Source organism: Oreochromis niloticus, linkage group LG8, assembly GCF_001858045.2.
Source record: "Oreochromis niloticus isolate F11D_XX linkage group LG8, O_niloticus_UMD_NMBU, whole genome shotgun sequence".
Classification (NCBI taxonomy): Eukaryota; Metazoa; Chordata; class Actinopteri; order Cichliformes; family Cichlidae; genus Oreochromis; species Oreochromis niloticus.
In genome coordinates this window covers 16,483,261-16,496,791 of record NC_031973.2, presented here as the reverse complement: position 1 = coordinate 16,496,791, position 13,531 = coordinate 16,483,261, and the positions used below count along the sequence as shown (strand labels likewise).

Here is a 13,531-nt window from a genome sequence, read left to right as displayed (position 1 = left end):
AGACCTGTGTAGTTTAAGATGTGAAATGCTTATCGTTTAAAGGTTTTCATATATTATATATATATGTGTGTATATGTGTGTGATCCTTCATCTGAACTGCCAAGATAGTCATCATCTGGCATGCTCTGCTCTCCAAACTTTTATTGTTCTTGTAATGGATATTCAGGAACTCTTTTCTTTGTTTCCACAGTTTATGTGTGCTGTTTATCTTCAGTGAAGTGATGAAGTGTCTTGAAGGTTTTGTTTTAAAAGCAGTTTCTGATTCTCTCTCTCTCTCTCTCCATATGTGTATACATATATATATATATATATATATATATATATATATATATATATGTATATGTATATATATATATATATATATATATATACATATATATATATATATATCCTGTGGGACTTCCAGATGCAGACGGACAAAATGGTGGTGGCTAACCAACCGGACATAGTGGTGGTAGACAAACAGGAGAAGACAGCCGTAGTGATCGATGTAGCGGTTCCGAATGACAGTAATATCAGGAAGAAGGAACACGAGAAGCTGGAGAAATACCAAGGGCTCAGAGAAGAGCTCGAGAGGATGTGGAGGGTGAAGGTAACGGTGGTCCCCGTGGTAATCGGAGCACTGGGTGCGGTGACTCCCAAGCTAGGCGAGTGGCTCCAGCAGATCCCGGGAACAACATCGGAGATCTCTGTCCAGAAGAGCGCAGTCCTGGGAACAGCTAAGATACTGCGCAGGACCCTCAAGCTCCCAGGCCTCTGGTAGAGGACCCGAGCTTGAAGGATAAACCGCCCGCAGGGGCGTGCTGGGTGTATATATATATATATATATACATATATAACTGTGAGATCAGTTAATGTCACAAAACTGGATACAAACTGATTTTCTGATGCAGCTCACAGGACAGAGATGCTACAAACATCTGCTCACATCAGGCCACCCATCTAGTGCTGTGCAATACTGCAAATTTTGGTATTGATCCGACACCAAGTAAATACAGGGCCAGTATTGCTGATACCAATATTGATACTTTTAACCTATAAAAGCAGCTTATGTGGGGGATAGCAGCATGTCATGATTTATGAAATGAATCATCATCACTTTCCCTAATTCTGAGCACATTTTAGTGACCACTGTGATGTGACTGTGATTTTTACTTTCCACAATAATTAACAAAACACACCTTTCAGTTTATCATGTATATTGAAACTGGCTTTTTTTTGGAGATCTGAAATGTAAATATGCCTCTCTCTAAAGCACCTTGGGTCAGCTTCTGTAGATTAAATGTGCTGTATATGCTATAAATAAAATAGACAAGACAGTATGGGCCAGTATCGATCCAATACCGATATCAGCACTGGTATAAATACTATCAGCATTTGGCTCGATCCACCTCTACATATTACACTTATTCCTATGCTGAGGTGGAGCTGAGGGTGGTGTCTGGTTGTCAGTAAAGTTATGCAAACACCACTTTGGTGCAAATGTGAAGCATGGACAAGGAAGAAACTTGATCAAGGAGAAATGTCTGTATGAAGAAAATACCAAACAGTCAGGTTTAGTCCAGAAAAAAATCCCTCTGACATTTACTGACCATAAAAATCCATCATCTTCAGATTTCCACACACAGAAATGATGTGTATGTGTGTGTGGTCGGTGCTTGGGAACTCGTCAGAGATCCTGCTGTTAAACATTTGTCCCCATCTTGCCAGCTGGAGAGCTAAACTTGGTTCGCCTCTGTGTCTTTTTTTAGCCCGCACGTTTTCACGCGAGTCCGGCTGTTGGCTGTGGTTTGAAAAGTAGTTGTTACCATAACTTTTCTGAATGAACGCTATTTTTTTCCGGGTCTTTTTGAGCTGGGTCTGAGCTGCAGCTTGCAACAACCAAGCAGGGCCCGTGTGCAGCCGCGGTGTTAACTGGACGCGTGTAACCGCCTCCTGAGGATCGTTTGTGGGAACGACACGCTGCAATGAACCGGTGAGGCTGCAGCTGCACGGAGGGAGGACTTCCTGTGTTATTTGAATCAGGTTTCTCTGTAATTGACCTGTCCTGTTAGATCAACTCTCTTCACACGTGATACTGTTTATATGTGACATATCATGACATCTAGAGACACTGTTTTTGCGATTTACGCTGAAAGTACAATGAACGTTGACATATTTGGATATTTATAGTTACAGTGTATGTTTACTAACAGCACTACATAGGCTAGTACTATACTTATGTCAAGTAACTGTAAATTAGCCTCATAGTAACTTAGAAGAATGACTGCTTTGACACAACAGCGCATTTCTCCTATAAAGCACATTTTTAATTCAGAGCTATTCTTTAAGGGTTAAATGTTATCAGTGATTATTGTTTTTTAAAATGTAAATGTAAATTACTGTGCAGAAGTCTTGAGCCACCACTCATTTCTTTATATTTTGCTAGAAAAATGGGAGATTTGTTGAAAAATGTGCCAACTTCAATAGAGTGCAGTGTATAAGACAAAAACAGAGTTGGTACAATTCCAACCAGGTTGTAAGTCAATATTTGCTATGACCACATTTATACTTCAACACAGCCTGAACTCTCTTAGGCAAGCAGACCTTTCGGAATAGTTCTCCGGGCTTCTTAAAGGACATTTGAAGCTCTGTTTTATATTTTTTTATTTTATGATGTTAGCTGCCTTTTGTTTTTGTTCTCTGTCAAGATGATCCCTCTAAAGTAATGTTGAGATCCAGCTGCTGGGGAGGCCAATCCATGACTGATAGTGTGTGTTTGGGATGCTGAAAAATGAAGCTGCTTTTTTTTTTTTCCTTTTTTCCCAGGTACTGTTCATATGCTGTAGATATTTTTAAGGACACACTGTACTCTGGGCTGAGAGATGCCAGCTGATAGTTAATTGGAAATCAACTAATTTGTACAAAAATATCATTTTAAGCCTATAAAACTGTGTTATCACTGGCATTTTTCATAAAATTAACTAAAGAAAAAAAATCATATTATTTGTTTGTTCCAGCAGGATGCTAGTAAAAATTAGCCTAAGGATTTAAACAACAAGCAAAAAAAAAAAAAAAAATGAGTGAAAAGCCTCCAGTGTTCAAAGCAAAACTTTGGAAGACTTCAGAAAGTCTGAAAAACTATTGCATGAGACCACTTAAAAACTGGCAGTCAAGCTCCTTAGAAGAAAAACACAAAGAAATGAGGAGTAGCTCAAGACTTTAGCTCACTGACTTCGCCAATGAGTTTTCTTTATTTAACGTAAAGTTAAAAGCACTATGAGCTGATTGGGTTGTCCGTCTGTGCCCTTTAGTGCGTTTTAAGTGATCTTTGCAAAGTTCAACAGGGTAACAGTGATCTTTTCAGCCCCAGCAGATCTGCTACACTTGAGCTCTACAAGGCAGCCATGTTGCTGAGTGGAGTTGGTGATGCTTTGGGCTACAGGAACCAGCTGTGGGAGTACAATGAATCAGGACCAGCTATTCACCAGGTCAGTACTGCACCTGCAAAGCAATTCCATCCAGGGGTCCTATTTTTTCTCGTGCATAAAGATGAAGGTGTCATCTAATTTATGAGGTACATGTAGTTTTTATTGATGATGACTTAGAAGGGAGTTCTTAAGAAAGGAGTGTTTATCATCATCCTCTCTGTCCATGCAGGAGCTCCAGGAACTCGGTGGCCTAAAGAACATCAAGGCTGAGCTCCCTGACTGGCCCGTGAGTGACGACACAGTTCTGCATCTGGCTACAGCTGAAGGACTAGCAACAGGCGAGTCCAAAGCCACATTAAAACATTTTGTTCTACTTGGTTTTTCCTCTGTTGCACATCTTGTTGGAATCGAGGAGCTGATTGGATTGACCTTACAGCCGCTGTTCACGCCTCTTCAAGAGCTCCACAAAAAAAGGTCAAATCTAATTTCCAGTCTTGCCTTGATTTAGCGCTCTATTAGGTGCTACACAAGTGGGGGAAAAGAGGCAGAAATTCAACTTGACCTTTAGTGGGATACGGCAAACCAGGCAGTCCTGTTAACAGATCAGTTACCTCTTTAAAGTCTGCAGTTTGAACAACGTGTGTCATCCTAACAGGAAAGACTGGGGAGGAGCTCATGCATGAGGTGGCTGCTCGTTATGTGGAAGCCATGAAGGACATGGAGGGCAGGAAACCAGGGCCTTCGAGCATTCTGGGTAAAACATCATTTTGAAGTCATTTAACATCTGTTTATTGAGGCAATATAGGGCTAACTCTTTATTCTTTTAGGGGTTTCCCAACTAAAGCCTGGGGAGGAAGGGGGATACAGAGTGGCTTATAACCCTGACGGGACAGGCTGTGGAGCAGCCATGAGGTCCATGTGCATTGGCCTGAGGTAAAAAGCTCTTGCTTTTCAATCTTCATGTTGTTTGTTTTTTCCCTGAGTCCGCAGTGGGTTTGGTTATTACTTTTTAATTGGCAATAATTCTGAAATATGGCTTTCTTGAGCAGATGCAGTACATCTTAATCATGAACTGAGTCTGAGTCGTGCTTTTTCTGAGAGAGTGTTTTGCTGTGTTCTCAGAGCAGTTTTTTAATAAAAAAGTGAGTGAAAGCCGTCCCAAATTATTATTATTATTATTTTTTATTAACTTTATTATTAAATTTGGTTAATTTGGTATTCTTATTTAGAACTCTTATTCGAGTGAGAGTTGTGTACAAAACCCACATATAAAAAATGCACAGAAACATAAGACAAGGATAAATTGTGCATGCTCATAAATGAAGAAAAGCTCATGCAGTGTAGTTGGAGATCATTTATAAAACCATTAAAATATTCCAATCAAAGCAGAAATTGTATTTTTTTTCTTTCTCTTGAAACTTCTTCTATTTATCAACAGCAACATATTTAAATCCAGTTTTTCCAAGTTCTGTGTGAACAAGAGATATAGCAAAGGTTCATGTCACTTTTTCCATAAAAGATACAATTTTGACTAAGAAAAGAATGACCCATGATAACATATATGAGTGTATATATAAACAATATCACCACAATATCACCATAATTGTGTATAATTAATACATTGTATAAGTATAAGTACAGATAAAATAGTTAAGTATACAGTGATTTTTCTCACTAGTGAATGAGAAACAAGATTTGTTTATCTATAAAAAGCTCATCTTTGTCTTTAATTTTCTTAACAGGTGTTCCACATGGGTCTTAAAAGCGAGTCTAGCATCCAACCAGGGTCCTAAGTATGCAAAGTAATTAACAGTTTAAAGACTAAGAAAAGTTTGAATATGGCCTGTGGTATCCCATACCCTTGTTTTTATCTAATTCATAAACAAGCTTATGTTTAATAAGATAATTTTGAAATGTATCAATAGCAAACTGTAGATTTGTAATGCAAAGGAAGAGACAGTGGCATATATAATAGTGTCATCTGCATAAAAATTGACATTACAGTTTTGGGTGGTAGTGAGTACTATTTGTGTACAGGGCAAATAAAAGAGGTCTAAGAATAGATCCTTGTGGAACACCTGTAACAAATGGCAAAAGGACTTGACCTGAAGTCTTTGGAGACTATTTTAATTCTATTAGAAAGATAATCAGCAAACTAACCAACATCTAAACTGAGAACCATCTTTGTGCTAAATGCAATACAGATGAGGACAGAATTATTTGTGTTACTAGTTTTATTTTTCCATCCATCCATTCGCTTCCGCTTATCCTTTTCAGGGTCGCGGGGGGCGCTGGAGCCTATCCCAGCTGTCATAGGGCGAGAGGCGGGGTACACCCTGGACAGGTCGCCAGTCTGTCGCAGGGCCAGTTTTATTTTTGATCCTTAAATTATTTTACAAAGCACAAAGTCTAGTATTATAATGTAAAAGGTAAATCCATTTTTATTTGTTTCACATTATACAAGAAATAAGTTTAATATCCTCAACGTTACAACCACCCAAAGACAATAATCATCCCAGGTCCAGATCCAAGTCATCAGTTATAATAGTCCACATTGGCTGAGAGTAATATTTTTCTCTTGGACTCTGTTTATCTGTTTTTGAGGTACAAAGTGTTGCCCTTCTTATGCAACTCACATGACTTTCAAAGGTGAAGGTTTCCTGTGGAGTTTTTGACTTCTTTGTGGGGTTTTTGTCTCCTGCATAGAAGAGGAGGTCACATAGGTGATCTCACGCTATTCTGCTCATCTACATGTAGCAGAAACAAGGAGCATTATTTAATATATGTATACTTTACTTATTTTAAGTTTAAGATCTCTCTTTCAGGATACCCCCGGGGGGCAAGAAACAAAAATCAGTCATGAGAGTTAATGCAGTTGAGACAAATCTACTAAAATAAAACTGTTATTTAATATTAGGAAGGTGGTTTGAAGGTGATCTGCAGTTCACTCCATTGAAATAGTTTTTCTTCGTAATTATATAAAAACACAGAATAAGTGAAAAATATCTACTATTAGCATTTTAACAACAAATAATTTACTAGCTCTTTTAGCTCTCAACAAATACTGATAATTTAATTATTAGAAGAATAACAGCTTCAGTTATTTATCTGCACCATACTAACTCAGAATGATGATGCTCAGAAGTTCTCTGTGCAAGTCAACGAGAAAACTTGACTCTGAATATTTCAGATTAAAATTCCCAGGTGATAGATATTATCTTCCATAATAAATACTGATAAGGTCTTTAATATTTCATCCCCATCAGGTATCCAAAGCCCGACCAGCTGTTGTCATTGGTGGCGGTTGCTGTCGAGACAGGCAGAATGACCCATCCTCACCCCACGGGCTTCCTGGGAGCCGTCGCGTCAGCCCTTTTCACTTCATACGCCGTCCAGCGCAGGCCAATCACAACTTGGGGTCTGGGCCTGATAAACGAGGCCTGCCCAATAGCAAAGAACTTCGTTCAAGGTCGAGACTATGCCGTGGAGGAGACCGAGAGAGACTGGGGCTACTTCTGTGACAAGTGGCAATGGTATGGGCTGCTGAAATTGAGCCTCGTTAGGCTGTCATGTTGAATTCAGATTAAAGTTTCCAGCATCAGCAAGTTCTATTAACCTATTTCAGCGTCAAGGTTAACAGACGATGACATGAAATTGTACTAAAATGTCACCGGTCAGGTTTACTTAAGCAGAACAAATGTAATTTTTATCCCAAAGTATTACAGCCTGACAAAGATCAATGTAAGTGCAAAACACTATATTCAGGTAAATGTACGAAATTGGGAGAAAAACATTTAAGTGCCTTTTATATTTCTGGTAACTTGATGTCATATATGCTTGAATGAGATAATGTGATATAAAGGAAGAGTTTGTTATTTTGGGAAATAAACTTACGGACTTGGTTGGCTAAATAGTGATTACATTGGGGGTACAGCCATCCTGTAAAGTCCAATATTTGAGCATACACTAATAAAGAAAATCACATTGCAAAAGAAAACTAGGGACAAACGCAAATTAAAACATGCAGAATACTTTTTAACATGAAATTCTTAATCACAAAAAGTAAGAAAACTCAATTTTCCTTCAACTTTCATACCAAACAGAAAAACTGATAAGTTGTACAACAAAAGCAAAATGTTTCCAGATGGTACTCTAATTATAACTGAGAAACCCCAGAGTGAATCCTGCAATTATTGCAATATATATGAAAATCCTACACTGATGTTCAGAGTACCATCTGGAAACGCCACAATATTTGGATTAGCTATCTAAAAATCATTTTTTTAATGACTAACACATTTTGTGACAAACATTTTCATATTAAAGCATTCTTTAATATATATATTTAAATATTAAGAAATTAGCGCTAGTTGTATTTTGCAATGTTATTTTAAAAGTGTGCTCAAATATGGGACTTTAGAGGACGGCGTTATTTTTTGAATATTTAAACTAGCCAATTATCAGACATGTTTTTGATACATTTTATTTTTATATTACATATATGAAGCTAAAGAAATTCACTGCGATTATTATTACGTATGTTCACATTTTAAATCTGGCAAATCAAAAATGATTGAGAATTTTAAAAAATAAAATAACATTTTGATGATTTAAGATGGAATGACCCTAAAAGCAAGCTAGTGATTAAATGGTAGTAGTAGCTAAAAAAGTCTATTTCAGACTGGACACAGAAATATATTTTGATTTTGTCTAAAGGTAATAAAAAAACAGATCTTTTTGTAGTAACAGTCATATGACATGACTGCACTGTTTTATTTTTTTTCATTTTAACAGAGAGAATGACACAGGTAGACCGTGTAGATGCTGTGAACCCCCCTTTCCTCTGTCCACAGGTACCTGGATCTGAGGGGCCTCGCTCACGGTGTGGGCCCTGTGATTTGGCCTGCTTCTTACGGCCCTGCTGAAAGAGACGAAGCCTATAAGAGCTTCAGCTTGTCAGGCTGGGCCGGACGCAGCGGCCATGATGCTCCAATGATAGCACTGGACGCCTTGCTGGGCGCAGGTTCAGACTGGGAAGAGCTGATGAGCAGGGCCGCCTTCCATGGAGGTCAGAGGTCTCACTGGTGTAGTGTAGTATAAGCTGTGAGTGCAGTCTTGCACTAAATGTAAAACCTTTACCTAAAATATCTGCATTTAATTATCTTAACACAAACTCAGCTTTAGTTTGGCAAAAAGAAAAAGCAGACTTCAATCTTTGGTTTAGATTGATAACTACTCTGGTAACCATCATGTTTATAGATTAGCCAGCATTCCTCTCATTTCAAACATTTACACACAGTCACTTAGAAAAAGGTGTTTTGTTTTTTTTAAGCAATGGATTATTAAATCCCTGTACAAAGTAAGTTATTAAACTAACAGCATCACTTCAGACGCACTTTCACCTAATTGCTAAATAATGTAACTACAGGGAACTACCAAGAAGGTATTTGGTGTATCCTCTGACAGAGGCAGAAGACGAGGAGACATGATAGAACAAATTGAGGGAATTGTGGCTGACATGACAGAAAGTGGATAAAAGATGTTGTATTTGGAGCTGCCAGGCAGAGGAAAGGAGGCAGACCTCAGGGTTCATGGATGTAGTGGAGGAGGACCTGCAGAGGGTTGGTGTAACAGAGAAGGGTGCTGATCAGCTGTGGTGACCCCTAAAGAGACCAGCTGAAGGAACAATGTAACCTTTTGTACAACTTCAAAGAAATCTTTTAAACTCCCTGGAAATTTCTCTCCCATGTAAACTGAGTTCAACTGGTTGTTGCTTAAGCACAGTTTCTAAGTGCAGATAATTATATAACTTTTTTAAAAATTAGAAACAATGTAATTTCTGAACTCAGGAATGCAAATGTGTTACATTAGAGACAATTGTACTGCAATTGCACCCAATACTGGTCCCTGTTTTAAGGAAAGTAGCAACTTTGTGAACATAGAACAAGACTAAAGAAGTAAATCAGACATTAAACGGACAGCTTGATGTCAGCTGATAAAGTAAGGCATGAAGATTAAGCTGCCAGTTGTTTGGCTTCTCAATAATTATGCAACAAGGTGTGAGACAAACTGTGTGAGTGAAAAAATCTGGAGTGTCTTTGTTTTTTCTCTTTTTTTAAACAAACCAGAAGTACACCCTGGACAGGATCACCAATTAACCTAACCTCACTCTTTGTTTTCTTTGGATTAACCCCCACACAGAAAGGCCTCGGTTAAATGGTGGGTTTGAACTTGGGACCTTCTGTCTGTGAGGCAACAATATTAATCCCCACCAAAGAAGCCAGTCTAGTGATATATGGATGGTCATTATTTATAATAATAATTTAAAAAAAAATCATTAGTCACTATTAAGATGGCCACAAAGATAAATGATAAATGTCAGTGATGCATTATCACGCACACTAACTGCTCATCTCTCTTATCCAGGTGACAGCGACAGCACCGCGGTGATTGCGTGCTGCTGTTGGGGTCTCCTCTACGGATTGCAGGGGGTCCCCGAAGGCAACTACGCCAACCTGGAGTACCGGGAGCGACTGGAGCGCAGCGCCGAGCAGCTCTACGCGCTGTCACACTGAGGAAGGTTGCTGCGACCCCGCCGTGCTGACAGAGCGTGTCCCGGCCCGCCGCGGCGAGGGGGAAACTGGGCCACGCACACTGACACACTGACGTAGAGTTAGCTGGTGCGCTCAGTAGTACATTGATTTAGAGAGCTGTCACTGAGCCACAGTATGTTGTCATAGTCGCCTGAAGGGGACGCAGAAGCAGAGTGTCCTACTAACCTAAAGAGTCCTCTCTGCCAGAACAAGGACAGAGTGCCTCGTGATGTTGGCACGGAGGCTAGCGTATAAGCAGGGGTCCCCCTAGTGACCGTTTTAAATCAACAGATTTGCTCCTGTGAGCAGAACGAATCCAAGCTAATGAGAAAGTGAAATGAATGCCGAGCATCCTCCGGGAGGTAATTTGCTTTGTTTTGTTCAACCTGACGTAATGGCAAACGCTCCAGCCTCAAATTAAATGTGCTTTTGCTAAAGGATAATGAAAAATAAATTGGCGTGCCTCATTATGGTCGTTAACTCCTGAAGTGAGAAGGCAAACTGTAATGCTCCAGACGAAAACATAATTAACAATACAATAAATTAAACGCTTTGTAGTTGAGTTGAAAACTTTATTTTTTGGTCATTGTTTATTTTTTAATTTTTTTTGTCTTGTCCATTTTTTTGTTTTTTAATTAGATTTTCCTACAAGGGGAAAAGAAGGGGAAAGGGGGCGGTTTGTAACTACTGGATAGAGTTTAAAAAAAAAAAAAAAGAGGAAAAAAATTGCTAAAAAGTCCTCATCTCGTCTTCAAATCCCTCCTTTCCTGTATTCATGAGAATCCTGCGACAGTCCGTTTCTCATTTGTGTCGTAGTACAAGGCTAAAAAAACAATTCTGGAAGATAAAGAGTCTGCTGCTGTTTTTCTCTCCGCGGCTGGTCCTCCCAGTAAGGTGCCTCGTGTCTCTGAATAGGGTAAATTAAAAAAAGTCGGGGAGAAGAGCGGGACAGCACCAGGGGTCAGGCGCTGCTGCCGTCCTCTGTCACCTTCATCGTTAGCATTAAAAAGCTCCTCCTAGTGCCGCACGGACACCGAGGTTTGTACTGAAGAAGCGTAAGGTGCTGCGAGGTTTCTGATTTCTTCTCTGCTCCATGTGATCCTGTCAGTTTCTTTGTTTTAAATGAGTTGCGTTCATTCTGGGCCTCTCATCCAGCAGACGGGGAGTGGGAGAGGGGGAGAACAATCTGGGAGGTTGCAGAGATGTTTTAGTTTCCAGGCGGATGGAAGGAAGCTGGGTGTGTCTGGACCTGCATCGCTGTGGGAGGTAAACAAAAATAAAACAGAGCCTGTAAAGCCCGCGCTTCAAACGACACCTTTGTTTGACCCGTAAAGGGAAATCTGAGGGAGGGGTTGTGTCTGATACCTTGCTGGATGTAGAAGTGTTGGTGTGCTCCCTGCTGAGGTCCGTGTTGGGGGTGCTGGGGCACTGCGCCAGGGCCCTGCTGAGGCTGCAACATCACTATTTGGGGCTGACCATGGCTCCCCGAGTGGTGGGGACCCGAAATGGCTCCTTGAACGTGAGCCTGGGGGAGGAACAAGATCAGTGGACACGGTTTAGATCAGAAGTTAAAACACCACCTGCTGATAGAAGGGGGAGAACAGGAAAATGGAGCCCATACCTGTGCTATCTGTCCAAGGGGGTAGGTGGGTGGGATGCCCTGGTGGCCATGGATGCTGTACCCCGGAATGGAGTAAGAACCCTGTGGAGACGTGTGGCCTGGCGGCATGTTGGGTGGGGTGGGTGCCGACAAGGGGCCTGAGTGGTACAAGGACTGGGGCTGTGGGCCCGACTGGGCGTTCTGAAAGACACATCAAGGTATGAAAATTCATCAAGGGCCATAAAAATAAAGCTGTAGAGAAGGAAAGGGTGCACATGTTCCTTCTCCAAAAGTGAGATTAGAACAAATGCTATGCTTTTCAGCTTATTATTATTAAGTCAACATATCTAAATAGATCACCAAAAATCAACCTGATAGTGCTGCTTAATTTCAGAATTCACTCTCTTAAGGAGCTTGAAGACGTTTCACCTCTCATCTGAGAAGCTTCTTCAGTTCTAGGGTCAAATGGTAGAGAGTCCCAGATTAAAGCACTATGGAAGTGTTCCCCCAAGAGGGACAATGATTACCCTAATCACACGAGCCAAGGTGTGAAAAAGGGTGTAGGTCACAATCAGCCAAGGTTTTGGATGAGCTCACTGAAACCTAGCCCCACCCTATCATGTGATTTCCTGAGGTCAAAAGGCCCAGCATGTGAGTGGGCGCTAAGGCGTCTGGGAAGGGATCTCAAAACTGTATTATAGATGGCAGACGGTTGGTGTCGTAAGCCACCGCCTCTGTTCAAAAATGGTTGTTCACGGCAACTTAAAGAAGTCCAGACGCTTTTCTTTCCAAGCGCCTTAGACTACGATGACCTGGATGACTGAGAACCTTCACAGACATGTTCAGAATTCATTCCAATTATATTTCACACAATCCAGTCTGGAAATGTAACTGTGTGTCAAAGTTGTTGACATAAAGCAGTAATGAGCAGCCCACACTGCACAGACCAGGTGGACGATCCCTTCTCCTTTTCAGGGGCACCTTACCTGTCCAGGGCTAGGTGCAGTGTGCTGGGGTGGGGGCTGATTGCCTGTTGGTGTACTGGAGGGCTGAGGCTGATGAACTGCGCCTGTGTGATGGGAGAATGACTGTGGAGCTGCAGAGGAAGGAGAAAATTCACGTCAGGGTCAACTCCTTAACTACAAATCAATCGATTCGCATCACTTGGATATTTTCTCATTCACATCCATCTCCACTCACCGTAGATGCCCTGTTGTGGGCCTTGAGGTCCATCTCCCTGTGCAGAGAACTGGGGCCCTCCTGGTGGACCGAGGGCTTGTGGGTGGGGACCCCCACCTTGACCTATCATCCTGGCTCCACCTTGCAGCATTGAGTACATGGGCTTTAGAGGACGGAGAAGAGAAAGAAAAAAGGTGTTATTCTGCTGAATGAGAAATAATGTAAAACCCCGACTACAGAATGTGTTTGGAGGGCAGACGTGCTACCTGTCCAGGGTAGGGTGTCATGGCCTGGATGACCTGCTGCTGGCCATACTGCTGAGGGTTGTACTGAAGGTAGGACTGAGGGTAGGGGGACGCTACCAGCGGGGCCCCAGCAGCTGATGCAGCTTGCAGCATGGGGGGTGCTGAAGAACCATGGTCAGAGCGCTGACCCACGACGGAGCCTGATGAGAGGAGCCAATCATCAAGAGAACAGAAACATGGAGGACAAAAACACCATCTTTCCCCTTCCTCACTGCAGATTCCAGAGTTCAGTCGTCTCTGATTTAAGTGCTTCCCCTTCTTTAAATCTGTTATTTTCATAAAGCAGCTCAAACAGAAGTTGCACTTTACAGCAGTCTGCAAGTTTAAAGCATGACGGCTCTGTGTTACACAGCGCATCGTAACTCAAGGTTAACATTGAGGTAACAGTCAGCACTTTCTCTGGAGCCGAAAGTCAACCCTGTGACAAGTGCTGACAGGAAATTC

General features: G+C 41.2%; 2 protein-coding genes across 3 annotated transcripts in view; one reads left to right on the top strand and one right to left on the bottom strand.

Annotated features, from left to right (window-relative positions):
* Positions 1–1,422: 1,422 nt before the first annotated feature.
* adprh (ADP-ribosylarginine hydrolase) lies at positions 1,423–10,578 on the top strand. 2 transcript variants are annotated; one of them, XM_019362619.2, is made up of 8 exons: positions 1,423–2,025; positions 3,347–3,470; positions 3,640–3,748; positions 4,066–4,164; positions 4,238–4,343; positions 6,677–6,943; positions 8,264–8,478; positions 9,837–10,578. In XM_019362619.2, the coding sequence occupies exons 2-8, from the start codon at positions 3,387–3,389 to the stop codon at positions 9,983–9,985; spliced, it is 1,029 nt and encodes a 342-aa protein (XP_019218164.1). In that variant the 5' UTR covers positions 1,423–2,025; positions 3,347–3,386; the 3' UTR covers positions 9,986–10,578. The 2 variants fall into 2 exon arrangements, with proteins under 2 accessions (XP_019218164.1, XP_005463922.1); XM_005463865.3 differs by having other exon boundaries at positions 1,424–1,975.
* The window catches only part of LOC100705812 (ataxin-2-like protein), an 11,069-nt gene continuing 8,099 nt past the window's right edge, over positions 10,562–13,531 (bottom strand). The window contains exons 18-23 of the mRNA XM_005463871.4: positions 13,049–13,227; positions 12,804–12,945; positions 12,590–12,699; positions 11,625–11,804; positions 11,369–11,528; positions 10,562–11,260 (exon numbers count right to left, since the gene is read on the bottom strand). Coding sequence (XP_005463928.1) covers positions 11,211–11,260; positions 11,369–11,528; positions 11,625–11,804; positions 12,590–12,699; positions 12,804–12,945; positions 13,049–13,227 — 821 coding nt within the window. The 3' untranslated portion in view covers positions 10,562–11,210. The remainder of the gene's footprint in view (positions 11,261–11,368; positions 11,529–11,624; positions 11,805–12,589; positions 12,700–12,803; positions 12,946–13,048; positions 13,228–13,531) is intronic.